Below are 12,800 nucleotides of genomic sequence, written 5' to 3'. Positions count from 1 at the left end.
GTCGAATAAACAACCACTGTCTCTAGCGATGGTCCCCTGAGCATGGGCTATTACCGGCCGCCACAATCACCTAGAAACAGCCACAGAATAATTCCCTACAGCAAATGGTACATGCACGGGCTCGGATTAACATGTGCACCGAGCGATCGCAAAATTTGGCTCTTATCGATAAGGCGCAACGATGATTTTTTGGCCGAAGCTTTGCGACTTGATGTTTAGAAGCATCATGAGTAGGATCTGTCGATAATAATGAAGACCGATTTCAAGGTAAGGATGATTCCAGACCACTGTGCGCCAAACAGTGAGGTACTAACCTCATATCATAGTTCTCGAACTTGCTGGGCACTGTCTACTGCCAGGGCAATCTGCTCTATAGTCCAGATGGCACCCATCTTTTCTCGCCAGTCGGCAACAGAGTGACTGTGTTCAATCTGGTAGAGTATGTGCTTTATCCCTGTTTTATATCAACTTAGGTCTTGAATTGAAATTAACTATCATCTCAGGAACAAATCATACACCCTGCCCTTTGCTCATCGCAAAAACATTGCTCGCATCGGGCTCACACCCCGCGGCAACCTCCTCCTCTCCATTGACGAAGACGGCCATGCGATTTTGACCAATGTTCCTCGAAGGATTTCCATCTACCACTTCTCGTTCCGATCTTCTGTCACATCACTTTCATTTTCTCCCTCTGGACGACATTTTGCCGTGGGATTAGGGCGAAGGATAGAAGTCTGGCATGTTCCCTCGACCCCCGATGCTTCTGCCGAGGGCGAGCTCGAATTCGCCCCCTTCGTTCGATACCACAGCCATACCGGTCACTTCGATACCGTCACCAACATTGAATGGTCGAGCGACTCGCGCTTCTTCCTCACAACTTCAAAGGATCTTACAGCGCGGATATGGAGCTTGACCCCTGAAGAGGGTTTCACCCCAACAGTGCTTTCAGGCCACAAGCAGGCAGTTATTGGTGCTTGGTTCTCGGAGAACCAGGAGACCATCTACACTATCAGCAAGGATGGCGCAGTCTTCGATTGGCAGTATGTCAAGCCCATCAACCGTATCGAAGACGAGGACAAGATGCAAGACGATGATGACGAGGATATGCGATGGCGCATCGTGCAAAGGCACTACTTCATGCAAGGAAGCGCCCATGTGCGATGTGCTTCTTTCCACCCCGAGACGAACCTTTTGGTCGCTGGTTTCTCCAACGGTCTATTCGGCTTGTACGAGATGCCAGACTTCAACATGATTCACAAGCTTAGCATCTCTCAAAACGATATCGACTTTGTTACTATTAACAAGAGTGGTGAGTGGCTAGCATTTGGCGCGTCAAAGCTGGGACAATTGCTCGTGTGGGAGTGGCAATCCGAGTCTTATATCCTTAAGCAACAAGGCCATTTCGACGCGATGAACTCCCTTGTCTACTCCCCCGACGGCCAGCGCATTATTACTTGTGCCGACGACGGCAAGATTAAAGTCTGGGATATTCAGTCCGGCTTCTGTATCGTCACCTTCACTGAGCATACGAGCGGCGTGACTGCCTGTGAGTTTGCGAAGAAAGGAAACGTGCTCTTCACCAGCAGTTTGGATGGATCCATCCGAGCTTGGGATCTGATCCGATACCGAAATTTCCGAACGTTTACCGCACCTACAAGACTGTCGTTTTCTTGCATGGCAGTTGATCCCAGTGGTGAAGTTGTAGCTGCTGGTTCCCTCGATTCCTTCGATATTCACATTTGGTCCGTCCAGACCGGTCAGCTCCTTGATCAGCTATCAGGCCATGAAGGCCCAGTCTCGTCTTTAGCATTCACACCCAACGGTAACTCTCTGATCAGTGGTTCTTGGGACCGCACAGCCCGTATTTGGTCCATCTTCAGCAGGACACAAACGAGCGAACCTCTTCAACTCCAGGCTGATGTTCTCGACATTGCTGTCAGACCAGACTCACTTCAACTAGCCATTTCGACACTAGATGGACAATTAACCTTCTGGTCTGTGACAGACGCCGAGCAAACCTCTGGAGTTGACGGCCGAAGGGATGTCTCTGGTGGCCGAAAGCTTACAGACCGCCGAACAGCAGCAAACATGGCCGGAACGAAGAGCTTCAACACTATTCGATACAGCACCGACGGTAGTTGTCTGTTGGCCGGTGGTAACAGCAAGTACATCTGTTTGTACTCAGTTACCACCATGGTGCTATTAAAGAAGTTCACCGTCAGTGTGAACTTGTCCCTTTCTGGTACTCAGGAGTTCCTCAACAGCAAGCTTCTGACCGAGGCTGGCCCAGCTGGAGAGCTTGATGACCAGGAGGCTTCAGACCGTGAAGACCGCGTGGATAGCACGCTGCCAGGATCAAAACGTGGCGATCCTTCAGCGAGAAAGAAGGTACCAGAGGTGCGCGTGACTGGAATTGGTTTCTCACCTGCCGGCACTGCGTTCTGTGCTGCTTCTACAGAAGGTCTCCTGATCTACAGCCTGGACCAGGACATCCAGTTTGATCCTTTCGACTTGAATATGGAAATCACACCTGCCTCGACCCTGGCTGTTCTCGAGACTGAGCAAGATTACCTCAAGGCTCTGGTGATGGCATTCCGCCTCAACGAAGCCGGACTCATCAAGCGTGTCTTCCAAGCTATTCCCTCTCACGAAATCCCCCTTGTTGTTGCCGACCTACCAACCATTTACGTCTCTCGTCTCCTCCGATTCGTCGCCGCCCAGACCGAGGAGTCACCACACATTGAGTTCTGCCTCGTATGGATCAAGGCTATCGTCGATAAGCACGGAGCTTGGCTATCCGCGAACCGCGCCAAGGCCGATATCGAGTTGAGAGTTGTCGCACGAGCCGTCGCCAAGATGAGGGACGAGATCAGGAGGCTTGCTGATGAGAATGTTTACATGGTTGATTACTTGTTGGGCCAAGCGCAGGAAAAGACCGAAAAGAAGGATGTTACGGCGTTGGATAGTGGAAAAGATGTGGATGTGAAGCTCATGGCTGCTGACGGGGATGAGGAGTCTGATGCGGGATCTGATGAATGGATTGGCTTAGATTAGACGGCAAAACACGATTGATAATACCCATGCATACTTATTATACAATGTCCTTTCTCTTGGGTATTTTACATCTTTGCCTTGGGAATCTCTTCCCACGCCTCGTCAAAACCTGCTGATCGAACCCACATGGTCCCTTCCTGACTATCGGCCTCTTCGTTTGCATCCATCAACACATACACTGCCTTGAGCCACTCGCCGTCCTTAATTCGCACCCAATCTCTATCCTGATAAGGCTCTGTCACTCGCTGCGCCAGCATAAGTGCCCTCGCCAGCTTGACAGTATGTCCATCATCTATGATTTTATGGATTCTCGGGAACAAATCCTCTGGCTTTTCTACTAGCTTATCTCCGTCTTTAGGCTTGTAATCCCGAAGCATGTCCACTCTGAGAGCAGGTGAACCGCGAGCGATGTATTGCAAGATATCCATGCGGATCTTGTTCTCTAGGAGACGCGCTTTGGTAGACGCTGGAATCCACGATTGCTTGTTCAGAACGAGGAAGAAAGGCGTAGATGTTGTGTGATGCCTGTAGTGGTTAGAAACTATCTTTTAGAGTAGACAGCGTACTTACATAAGAATAAAGTCAAATCTGGGATGGTAAGGGGGATGGAAAGCAGCACCTGCAACAACAAAGGCAGCGTTATGTACCATCTCCGCTGCTCTTTCATCCAACTCATTCTTATCGATTCGCACCCTCGCCGCTAAGTTAATCATCTCCTCCTTTTCTCTGGCGAGAACACCATCAAATACTCGATTTGAATCCTCCCAGTGCGAACTCTTTACAAGCTTCTCGTTCTTTACGACCTCCTCATAAAGCCCGGGAATAGTCTTCATCCTTGGCGGTGCATTATCACTTTCAGCTTTCTTAGCCGCTGAAGTTAGAAACTCATGATAATCATCTCGATGAACAGCAGTCTGCGCGAGAGCCGCAGCGATGATCATGGGCTGCTCCCATTCCATTCCGTAAAGAAGCTGGATGAGCGGATGAAGGACACCGGCAAAGAGACGGCTCTGCATATCGCGACCTCGCGCGTCGTCTTTGAAGAGATACTCTTTGAGAGTATCTTGCCAACCAATTCTTTCTATTTCATCCTGGAAGAAGCGAAAGAAGGTGGCGTAGTTGCGCCCTTTGCCAAGATACTCAGACCAATCCGAGCCGTGCTCTAGTCTGTCAATTACATCGGACTTTGGCTTCATGGCTTTGAGTTGGTAAGTTTTGTTGGCATCATAGGCTTTGGTAAGAATATCTGTTGTTGCGCCGGTGCCATACAATGTAAGGACTTGATGCACAAGCTGAACGCTTTTAGTTAGGTAACATTATATGATAACATGGGGATAACATTTACGTGGTCGTGGAAACCTGACTCGTTGAAGAAGACATGGTGATTCTGTATCGTGTTAGCCTCTTACATATAAACGGGATGGAATTGAAGTACCTCGAGATCCTTTTGAAGCAAGTCAGTCACCTTTGAAGCCTCACTTTGACCAACTTTGAATCCTAGCAGCCCAGAGTTCTGAGGCTCGACTTGAATTTGGAAGGGAGTAGCCATTGTTGAATATTTATTGGTCAGACTTGTAATTCTTGGAGTCGGTCGCACAAAGACTCTTGAAGTTATCCTCGACCACATGAGGAGGAGAAGGCTCGAGTTATATATAAATAGCAAGAAGGTGACATGGAGTAACGTCCCCCTTTGTATAACAACAAACAACAAGAGACAATATGTTATGTGTCCTTTTTACTGACAATGATATCACAGAATATGGGCTGACAAATCTAGGATCTTTTGCAGTTGGAGCTTCGACCCTCTCGGATGTCGCACTTTAGAGTTGTGCCGCTTTAGTGGTTGATGAAGTCCGAGTTAGTAATGATGTGGAATCATTCTGAGAGTGGACGTGGTTTTATGCATGACCAGAACTCCTCGTTCAACTAAAAAAGGCCACAGCCACAAAGAGGAAGCTCTCTAACAGCTCTCAGGCTTTACTACCCCGGATTTGCAGGTGCCCTGACATCATTGAAGGCCATTGTGCCCCACTTTTCTGACTAGTAAGAGGAAAGCTCTTAATGCTGACATTTTTGGTGTCTCACATGCACGTTTTTCTTTTATCAGATCAAGAGACATGAGACGCAGTTGGTGAATTCTTTCCATTTAACCCTTTTAAACTACCAATAATCTTATCTATGTTGATTAGGTAGACCCATCCCAATTTTCTATACCGGTATCCTTATTTTGTCGTAGTCTTCATGTCTTCCGTAACTCATGGGTAATTTAAGCTGTAACAAGCAATTAGTATGTCGGCATTTAAATGGAAGGAACTTTTTAAAACGTACCCTTGGCCAGAGCAGGGGCCTCATCATCAGAGTCATCCTCATCCATCTCCTCGAACTCGAGGTCGCTGGGGATATCATCGGCATCCTGAGCGTTGGCTGTTGATTGTTAGAACTGACAGATCTCATAATGTAAAACGGGTATACATACTGAAGTACTTGATGGCACCGGGCCAAAGGTCCTCGGCGATGAAGACAGCGAGGTCATCGGCAGTAGGGAAGATCTCGTACTCGTACTCATCATCATCATCGTCCTCATCCATGTCATCATCGTCATCCTCCTCGATCTTGCCAGCCTTGCGGTCGGCCTTCTTCTGCTCGTCGATCTTGCGGCCCTCCTCGGACTCCTCGGGGGTGACCTTGCGGCCACGGAAACCGAACCAGGAGAAGAAGCTGACACCTCCCATGCCGGTCTCCTCCATGAGCTTAAGGAGCTTCTTGGAGTTCTCGGTCTCACCGGGCTTCTGGCCGGCCTTCTCCTCGTCGTGGACCTTCTTGGCGAGGCTGAGCATGCCGTTAGTCAGGTCCTTGCCCTCCTTCCACTTGATGTCGACGGGCTCGGAAACGAGACCAGCCCAGCCGTCCTTGTGGAAACGCCAGTAGAACTTCTTCTCAAGAACCTTGTCCTCGAACCACTCGTTCTCCTTGAACTCCCACTTGATGGCGATGGAGCGAGGGTCGCCGTTGGGAAGCTCGAAGCGCTCAACGGAGAGGCCGGTCAGGGCGTTGAGGAGGAGCTCAGAGTCGCTGGGCTGGATGTACTCGTCAACCTCGGGAGGGGACTGCTCGAAGACGAGGGGCCAGAACTGGGGGATCTTGGAGACAACCTCAGCACGTCGGACGTAGAGATCCTTGGTGAGCTTGTCCTGCTGACGGACTGTTTGTTGTTAGCAATTGCCATGGGTTGTCTGGTAGTAGAGTAACTTACGGATCTCGAGCTCGACATCCTCAAAGTCATCCTCGATGCCCTGGAGCTTCTCGTAGGTGATGAGAGCCTCCTTGAGCTGCTCGTCTTGCATATCGCCGGCAGACATTTTGAATGATGAACTGAAAGCTTCGGGACGCATATAATCTCAAGGAAATACTTGAGAGAGGGGTATCTTGTTATTGAAAAGTGCACGGAAAGAATGAAAGATTTGTATGAGGGAAGAGAGAAGAAAGGAAGGACGGTGAAGGGGAGGAGAAGAGCTTTTTTTATTTATTTACTTTGTTGACTAAAAAGGACTACCCGCAGCTACTAATCCAGTTTTAAAAGAGAAAAAAATCTCATCTCGTCCCATCAAAAAGCTCCATGCACTTGCCTCTCAGTCTCTGGATTCTGCTGTAAAAGCTCCCTCCCCAGCGGTGAAAATCAACTTTTTTTTTCTTTTTGGTGGGGTTCTGCTGATGTCATTGGTTCGCCTTCAAGCCCCGCGCCAATGGACCCCTGTTGTTTTTTCACGGTCATTTTTTTGCCTCTGCAGGTCCCCTAAAAGTATTGCAGAAACGCGTGGCTTTAGTGGTTCAGTTGTCACTCATCCCCACTATAAATGGAAGCTTTATGATTCTTTACAGGGGGTGGGTGATTCACTGCAGATTTTCTTAGGCGGGGTATCCTTGACAGAAAGGGACGTGTTTAATTGATTTGATTCATCTCTGGAGGGGGAAGAAGAGAAAAGAAGCCTCATCTCATCAGAGACGATGAGCAATACTCTGTAGTCCCAAGGTATTCGTGCTCTAATACCCACTCTAATGTCATTCATTATTCATAGAAATATACATTGCCACCAACTTATTATCCACATACATGTTGCATACACACTTTCCCTTCTAGATCCTTACCCATGTATATTGCAACAATACGAAATTGTCCGAAGAAGCTTGGGCCAGGAGAGACAACTTGAGAAGCTCCAAGAACATCTGCATGCAATAACAACAATAGTTGACCTGGCAATAGCATGTCATTCTGCTGGCCATGACGAATCCGCATTGTGCCTAACAAAGAAATATTCGGTCATTTTAATGGCTGCTACTGAATCACGATCGCAATGGCCTACCAATGTGGTTTGGCCTAAACACCAAAAAAAAAAAAAAAGGACTACAGCAAATGAAGATTGACTCAAGCATCTACTTCAAAAGATAATGTACAATAAAGAAATATGACAAATTTATTGTTATTCAGCAACAGAGTTCCTCATTGATGCACTCAACAATGGAAGCTACCACCAGTACTTGTAACTCGCCGTGCATAAGTGTTTCATAAGATTGATCACAATGACCTTATCATCAGACCAGACGAGAACGTATTCTTATAACTTGCATCTGCCTTCTTTCCCCAAATCATCTTCTGCAAACTTGACCATTACAAAGCATAAACACTTCCAACTCTTTCGACTGGTGATATCCTCAAGTTCACAATGTCCAGCCCGAGACTCTATAAGTTGTATGCCCCTCCTACTGGGCCCTTCCGACCCATCCCCCTAGAGGTAACAGTCTACGGCTCTCATAATGCCCTCAAAGCCTCCAACTTTGGCGTAAAACGTCTTCTTCTCTGTCGTAAAGACTCCGCCTGCGTGGGTGGTCTCACCCCTGAGATCGAAGAACTCGAGTACCTGAAAGACAAGCTTCATATCCCCATCAGCTGTGTCATCCGCCCCCGTGGAGCTCCTGATGCTTCTGCTGTCGGCGAGTCTCAAGACTACCTCTACTCAGATGACGAGTTTGCCGAGATGTGCGATTCCATCTTCAAGCTCAAGGAGACCGGTGTCATGAACCCTCTTCGTGGCGATTCTTTCGTCTTTGGATGTCTGAGCCGAAACCAGGAAGGGTCAACTGAGGCCCTGAAGGAGAGAATTATTCTCAACCGAGCCCAATCTACCCAGCTCGTCAACGCAGCCAAGCCGTATGGATGTGTCTTCAACCGTGCATTCGATCATTTCGCCCAGAGCGGAGACTGGAGCGACATCATCCCTCAACTCGTCAACATTGGCTTCACTGGTGTAATGACAACTGGAGGACCAGGAAAGTTCAACAGTCACGTTGAACTCCTCGGAACCATTTGTAAACAGTCTCGGGGCATCCAGCTCATCATTGCTGGCGGATTCCGCTGCCCTGAGGCCCTGAAGCTTCGAGCCTACGCGCACGAGAACAGCGCCAACACCATCTGGATCAACGGCGATTGTCTTCGTCGCAAGCGCCATGATGATCCAGAGACTGTCGACATGGACGGCGTCATGGACATGCTGGATCTGCTTGGCCTCCAGGCGACGGATTAGATGTCCACTCACGACATTGGCAGGCAGATCTTTTATTAGGGAACTCATCCACAACTCGACCAGGAATCATCTGATGTATGAGATATGAGGGTTCAACGTTCAATGTAACAAAGGACGACGATTGATGACTTAGGGGGCGTTCGGAATTATTTTTGAAATTTGTTGCACACATTGGGGAACACAATGGGATCATAACTGAAATGACTGGAGGTCATCTACTTGTAACCTTCTTAGACGAAGATTCCATACAAGAATGCACAAGATTACCCTGACAACTGTGAATTCCTGGCATGCACAAATGTTATATCAATTATGGCCCCCTTCGCTGTGAATTTGACTGCAACGAAAGCTTCGTGCTATTTGATTAAGATCTAGATCACAGTGATAGGTTGGTCGATGTTTGCGGGTTGGGGCATTGCCTTGTATGGAACACCCATATGTTGTAATCTTTATGATTTTAACCAACATGCCAATATATGTTTTAGAGGTGAGAGTGGCAGATAGGGTCATCTGTAATCACGTTGATTCATTGTTACTCAATTATTTCGTCTTATTACACCTTGCAGGTTGCTTTTTTATCTTCTACTATATTTACATCGCTCGTTCATCTCGTCATAAATGCGCCACCGCCGCTAAATATAAAGCTTTTTAGTAGCCGTGCTTCTGGCCTTGAGCAAGACCAAGGCAGTTGGCGATCTTGTAAAAGATGTCGATGTTGCTGTATGTACCACCGAAGGTATCCTGGCAAGGGCCAAGAGCGTAGACGGGGACATCAGTCAGCGAGTGAACACCCTGGCTGTTATCAGTGCTGATGGTGCCGTTGATAACAAAGCCATCGGGAGCATCCTCAGGGTTGACATAGTAGTCGCCATCCTTGAGCTCGACGGCGGCCTCACGAGGGCTCTTGTGGACCTTGTAGTTCTCGCGGCGGTCGGGAGCAGCACCAACTCCACCAGCGATGGCATATCGGGGCTCCCAGTTGGTAGGGAAGTTGGCACCGGTGCCGTAGTTGATGCCCTTGGCCTTCTTGGTGTACTGAGACTGGCCAGACTTCTCGTAGGTACCAATAGCACGGCGCTTGGCACGGTCGTCCTCCTGCTCGGAGAGGTATTCGGTATCGGCAGAGCCCCAGACACTGCAGTTGTTAGCAATTGAAAATCATGAGTTTTAGCATGTGGAAAACTTACTCGAAACCGTGACCGTGATCAGCAGAGACAATGATGAGGGTCTCATCGAGAATGTCAAGCTTCTTGAGCTTCTCAATAGTAGCACGAACAGTGTCGTCAAGCTCGAGAAGGTCACCGAGAGCACGGTCGTAGTCGAGAGCGTGCATCTGCTTGTCGATAGAGGCAGCCTCGGACATGAGGAAGAAGCCCTTGTCCTTACCACGAGTGCTAAGAACGTCGATGGCCTTGAGGGTCATGTCCTTAAGACCGGGCAGGTCAGTAGCATCGGCCTCCTTGCCAGTTGGGTCGTTCTCGAGACCCTCGATGTTGTCAGTAAAGACATTGCGGTCAAGCCAGACAGGAAGGTTGCTTCGGCAGAAGACACCGAGAGCACGCTTGCTCTTGTCAGCCTTGAGGAGAGAGGTCTTGTTGTGGGATACGGTGTAACCCTTCTTCTGGAACTCCTTGTAGTAGTCCTTGCCTTGGTAGGAGCCCTTGCCAGCAATGAAGTTCTCGGCACCACCACCGAAGAAAACATCGGGACCTTCGTGCTTGGTCCAGCTGTAGTTGCTGTTTCCGTTAAGAGCCTGGTCGATCAGGGGACCGTACTGGCCTCGAAGACGGGTGTGACCGGTGAGGGCAATGGGGGTAGCGTCGGCAAGGTAAGCGGTAGAAACAGCACCCCAGGCACCGCCCTGATTAAGTTAGAATGATAATTAAAACTTGATTGAAGCCAAGACTTACCCAAATACGCTTGAAGATCTCGACAATTGTCTCAACCTTGGGGTCGTCAAAGGGGTCGGGAGAAGAGTCGGCATAGACACTGCACTTGTTAGCTCGGATTCGTGATTTCTCGGGAGTTTTCTTACCCCATAGCATTGACAGTGCTCTTGTGACCGCTGTACAGAGCGGAAGCAGAGTTGGCAGAGTCGGTAATGTAGCTATCGATCGAGTGGGTCATCTGGTGGCCGAGCACAGGGAACTCGTCCAGCTTCATCAGAGTCTGGTACTTTCCGTTGATGCTCTTGTGTCCCAAGAGACGAGCAGCGGTGATCTGTCACGCCCAATTAGCTTCCACAAGTCCTACTCTTCGCAAGCAAACTTACCATGTTGGTGGTCATACCATCACCAATGAAGAAGATGACGTTCTTGGCCTTTCGCTTGGTCTGGAGCGGGCGAACAGTCCACTCGGCAGTGGTCTTCTCGCCGTTATAGTAGTTCAGAGTAACGGTGTACTTGCCGGGCTCGTTGAGGGAGATCTTGCGATAGATCTTGGAGGCAACGTTGACAATGCTTGGCTTGTTTTGGTCCTCAGCGAAGAGGTCCTCATACCAGTCAAACTTCCATGTCTCGACCTTGGGCTCCTTGAGGCCGAATGCCTTTGCAAAGTCCTTGGCCTTCTCGCCCTCCTTGGCGATGGTCACCTTGAACTTCTGGTCGGGCTTGCCATCGTGGGCGGCCTCAGAGCCATTGACGGGAGCGTGGACCTCGACACGGAAGTCAAAGAGTTGTCCGGGAAGGAAATCACTTTGGTCCGGGGGAAGAACGCAACCAAGCGTAGGACATGTGCCCAGACGCTGGTAAGTTTGCGCCGAGGCAGCGGCAATTGAGGCCGCAAAGGCGGCAATGGTATTGAACTTGACCATTGCGACGAAGCTCTGCTCTGTTTCCAAGAATTGGAAGGCGGAAGCTGATGGTTGGCGTAAAAGAAGCGAGCAAGTGCAGCTTGAGGGGAGCTCAACAGCTTAAACTTTCGGCGAGGGTAGCATCATTTATAACCATAACTCGTCTCGGTGCGACAATCCCACGTGTATGGTTACCTTTCGGAAGACAAATTCTCGTCCGAGAAGCAATACCATGTCATGGATGAACATTCCGCCTTCCTCAGTGGGCCAAGTTGAAAAGACTGATGATGAACTGATCTTGGCCTAACGGCGCGTTGCATCGAGCCAATTGAGTTCTGGAGACAGCAAGGACAACGTCCAAAGCTGGTTTAGATCGACAGAGCTGTGTTGCCTGTTCCATCATGTTGGGATGAAAAAAGTGCACCCGTACCGTTGCATTACTGAAGCGATTGGCGCCTCATGATGGCGGATGATAGCACGTGTATAAGTTGTGCCAGGGCCGTTCCTTGCAAAAGGACCCTGCCACTAGTTCCGATGCTTGTTAACCTCGTTCTGCTTGTCATGGCAGCATCGGGGGTGTTCTCCCCATGGCGTAGGTGCTAGCGGGAACAGGTCAATCATACCTCATCGTCTGGCCCAGGTGCCATGATATTCATTGTCAACATGAGGTTCCCTGGTCCATGACCGATCCTTGGCTTACATGCCTAGCATGCATCTCTTCCAAAGTGGTTGACCGAAATGTCAACGCCAACCGGCTCATGATATCCCAGTCAGCCGAGATCACTGACGGATTTTCATTTGCCCACTTGCAGTTACGATGAAAGGACCTTCGGCTGTGGCTTCATGAGGAGCTCAAATGCCGCTCGTGGGCAGATTGAATCTTCCTATTGGCTGTACAACCCCTGCTCCCGTAACTCCACAGATCTTCAGGTAGAAGAGCTCGGATCATAGCTTCTTTCTTTGGATCTAACTCTATAGTCAAGCTTGTTTTCTTTCTTTTTCGCTCAACTCGATCGGGACTTGTCGGCCGCTTTCTTTAGTTGGTTTTGAGTCGCATCTCCGATGACTGCTTCGTGTAGAAGGCGTAACGCCATCTCGAGCACAACTGGCCCTTATTGACTGACTGTCATTGTGGTTTTATTCATAACTCAATTTTTTGTCGGGAAATATGTTCTATTCAATATTATCAGTCAATCAGCTTCTTTGCCAATTGTCCTTGGCTTGCAATTAGACTTAGCCTGTGAATTCCCTCTGGTCTCAACCACTGTGATCAGCTTCAGGTTTTTCAGAATGATTCACTCAGAATGAAATTATGAGGTAAAAAGAATTGGCTTTTATTTGGTGCTGACTATGTGTCCCAGATCACAGCACTGAAT

General features: G+C 48.9%; 5 protein-coding genes across 5 annotated transcripts; 2 read left to right on the top strand and 3 right to left on the bottom strand.

Annotated features, from left to right (window-relative positions):
* Positions 1 to 249: 249 nt before the first annotated feature.
* On the top strand, positions 250 to 3,054 carry FGSG_07379 (periodic tryptophan protein 2; the record flags this gene model as incomplete). The annotated part of the gene is made up of 3 exons (XM_011328842.1): positions 250 to 267; positions 327 to 439; positions 504 to 3,054. 3 exons carry the CDS (start codon positions 250 to 252, stop codon positions 3,052 to 3,054), a joined length of 2,682 nt encoding a protein of 893 aa, XP_011327144.1.
* A 65-nt stretch (positions 3,055 to 3,119) lies between these two features.
* On the bottom strand, positions 3,120 to 4,603 carry FGSG_07378 (uncharacterized protein; the record flags this gene model as incomplete). Its single annotated transcript, XM_011328841.1, has 4 exons — positions 3,120 to 3,579; positions 3,625 to 4,346; positions 4,400 to 4,441; positions 4,490 to 4,603. The coding sequence occupies 4 exons, from the start codon at positions 4,601 to 4,603 to the stop codon at positions 3,120 to 3,122; spliced, it is 1,338 nt and encodes a 445-aa protein (XP_011327143.1).
* Positions 4,604 to 5,185: 582 nt separating this feature from the next.
* On the bottom strand, positions 5,186 to 6,562 carry FGSG_07377 (uncharacterized protein). The gene is made up of 4 exons (XM_011328840.1): positions 6,308 to 6,562; positions 5,531 to 6,256; positions 5,383 to 5,478; positions 5,186 to 5,325 (listed from the first exon to the last, which is right to left on the bottom strand). Exons 1-4 carry the CDS (start codon positions 6,411 to 6,413, stop codon positions 5,321 to 5,323), a joined length of 933 nt encoding a protein of 310 aa, XP_011327142.1. The 5' UTR covers positions 6,414 to 6,562; the 3' UTR covers positions 5,186 to 5,320.
* A 1,213-nt stretch (positions 6,563 to 7,775) lies between these two features.
* FGSG_07376 (uncharacterized protein) lies at positions 7,776 to 8,633 on the top strand (the record flags this gene model as incomplete). The annotated part of the gene is made up of 1 exon (XM_011328839.1): positions 7,776 to 8,633. One exon carries the CDS (start codon positions 7,776 to 7,778, stop codon positions 8,631 to 8,633), a length of 858 nt encoding a protein of 285 aa, XP_011327141.1.
* A 577-nt stretch (positions 8,634 to 9,210) lies between these two features.
* FGSG_07375 (uncharacterized protein) lies at positions 9,211 to 11,445 on the bottom strand (the record flags this gene model as incomplete). Its single annotated transcript, XM_011328838.1, has 5 exons — positions 9,211 to 9,768; positions 9,821 to 10,494; positions 10,544 to 10,622; positions 10,669 to 10,853; positions 10,906 to 11,445. The coding sequence occupies 5 exons, from the start codon at positions 11,443 to 11,445 to the stop codon at positions 9,282 to 9,284; spliced, it is 1,965 nt and encodes a 654-aa protein (XP_011327140.1). The 3' UTR covers positions 9,211 to 9,281.
* Positions 11,446 to 12,800: the final 1,355 nt, after the last annotated feature.

Source organism: Fusarium graminearum, chromosome 4, assembly GCF_000240135.3.
Source record: "Fusarium graminearum PH-1 chromosome 4, whole genome shotgun sequence".
In the NCBI taxonomy this organism is placed as follows: Eukaryota; Fungi; Ascomycota; class Sordariomycetes; order Hypocreales; family Nectriaceae; genus Fusarium; species Fusarium graminearum.
This window is presented reverse-complemented; position numbering and strand designations above follow the sequence as displayed.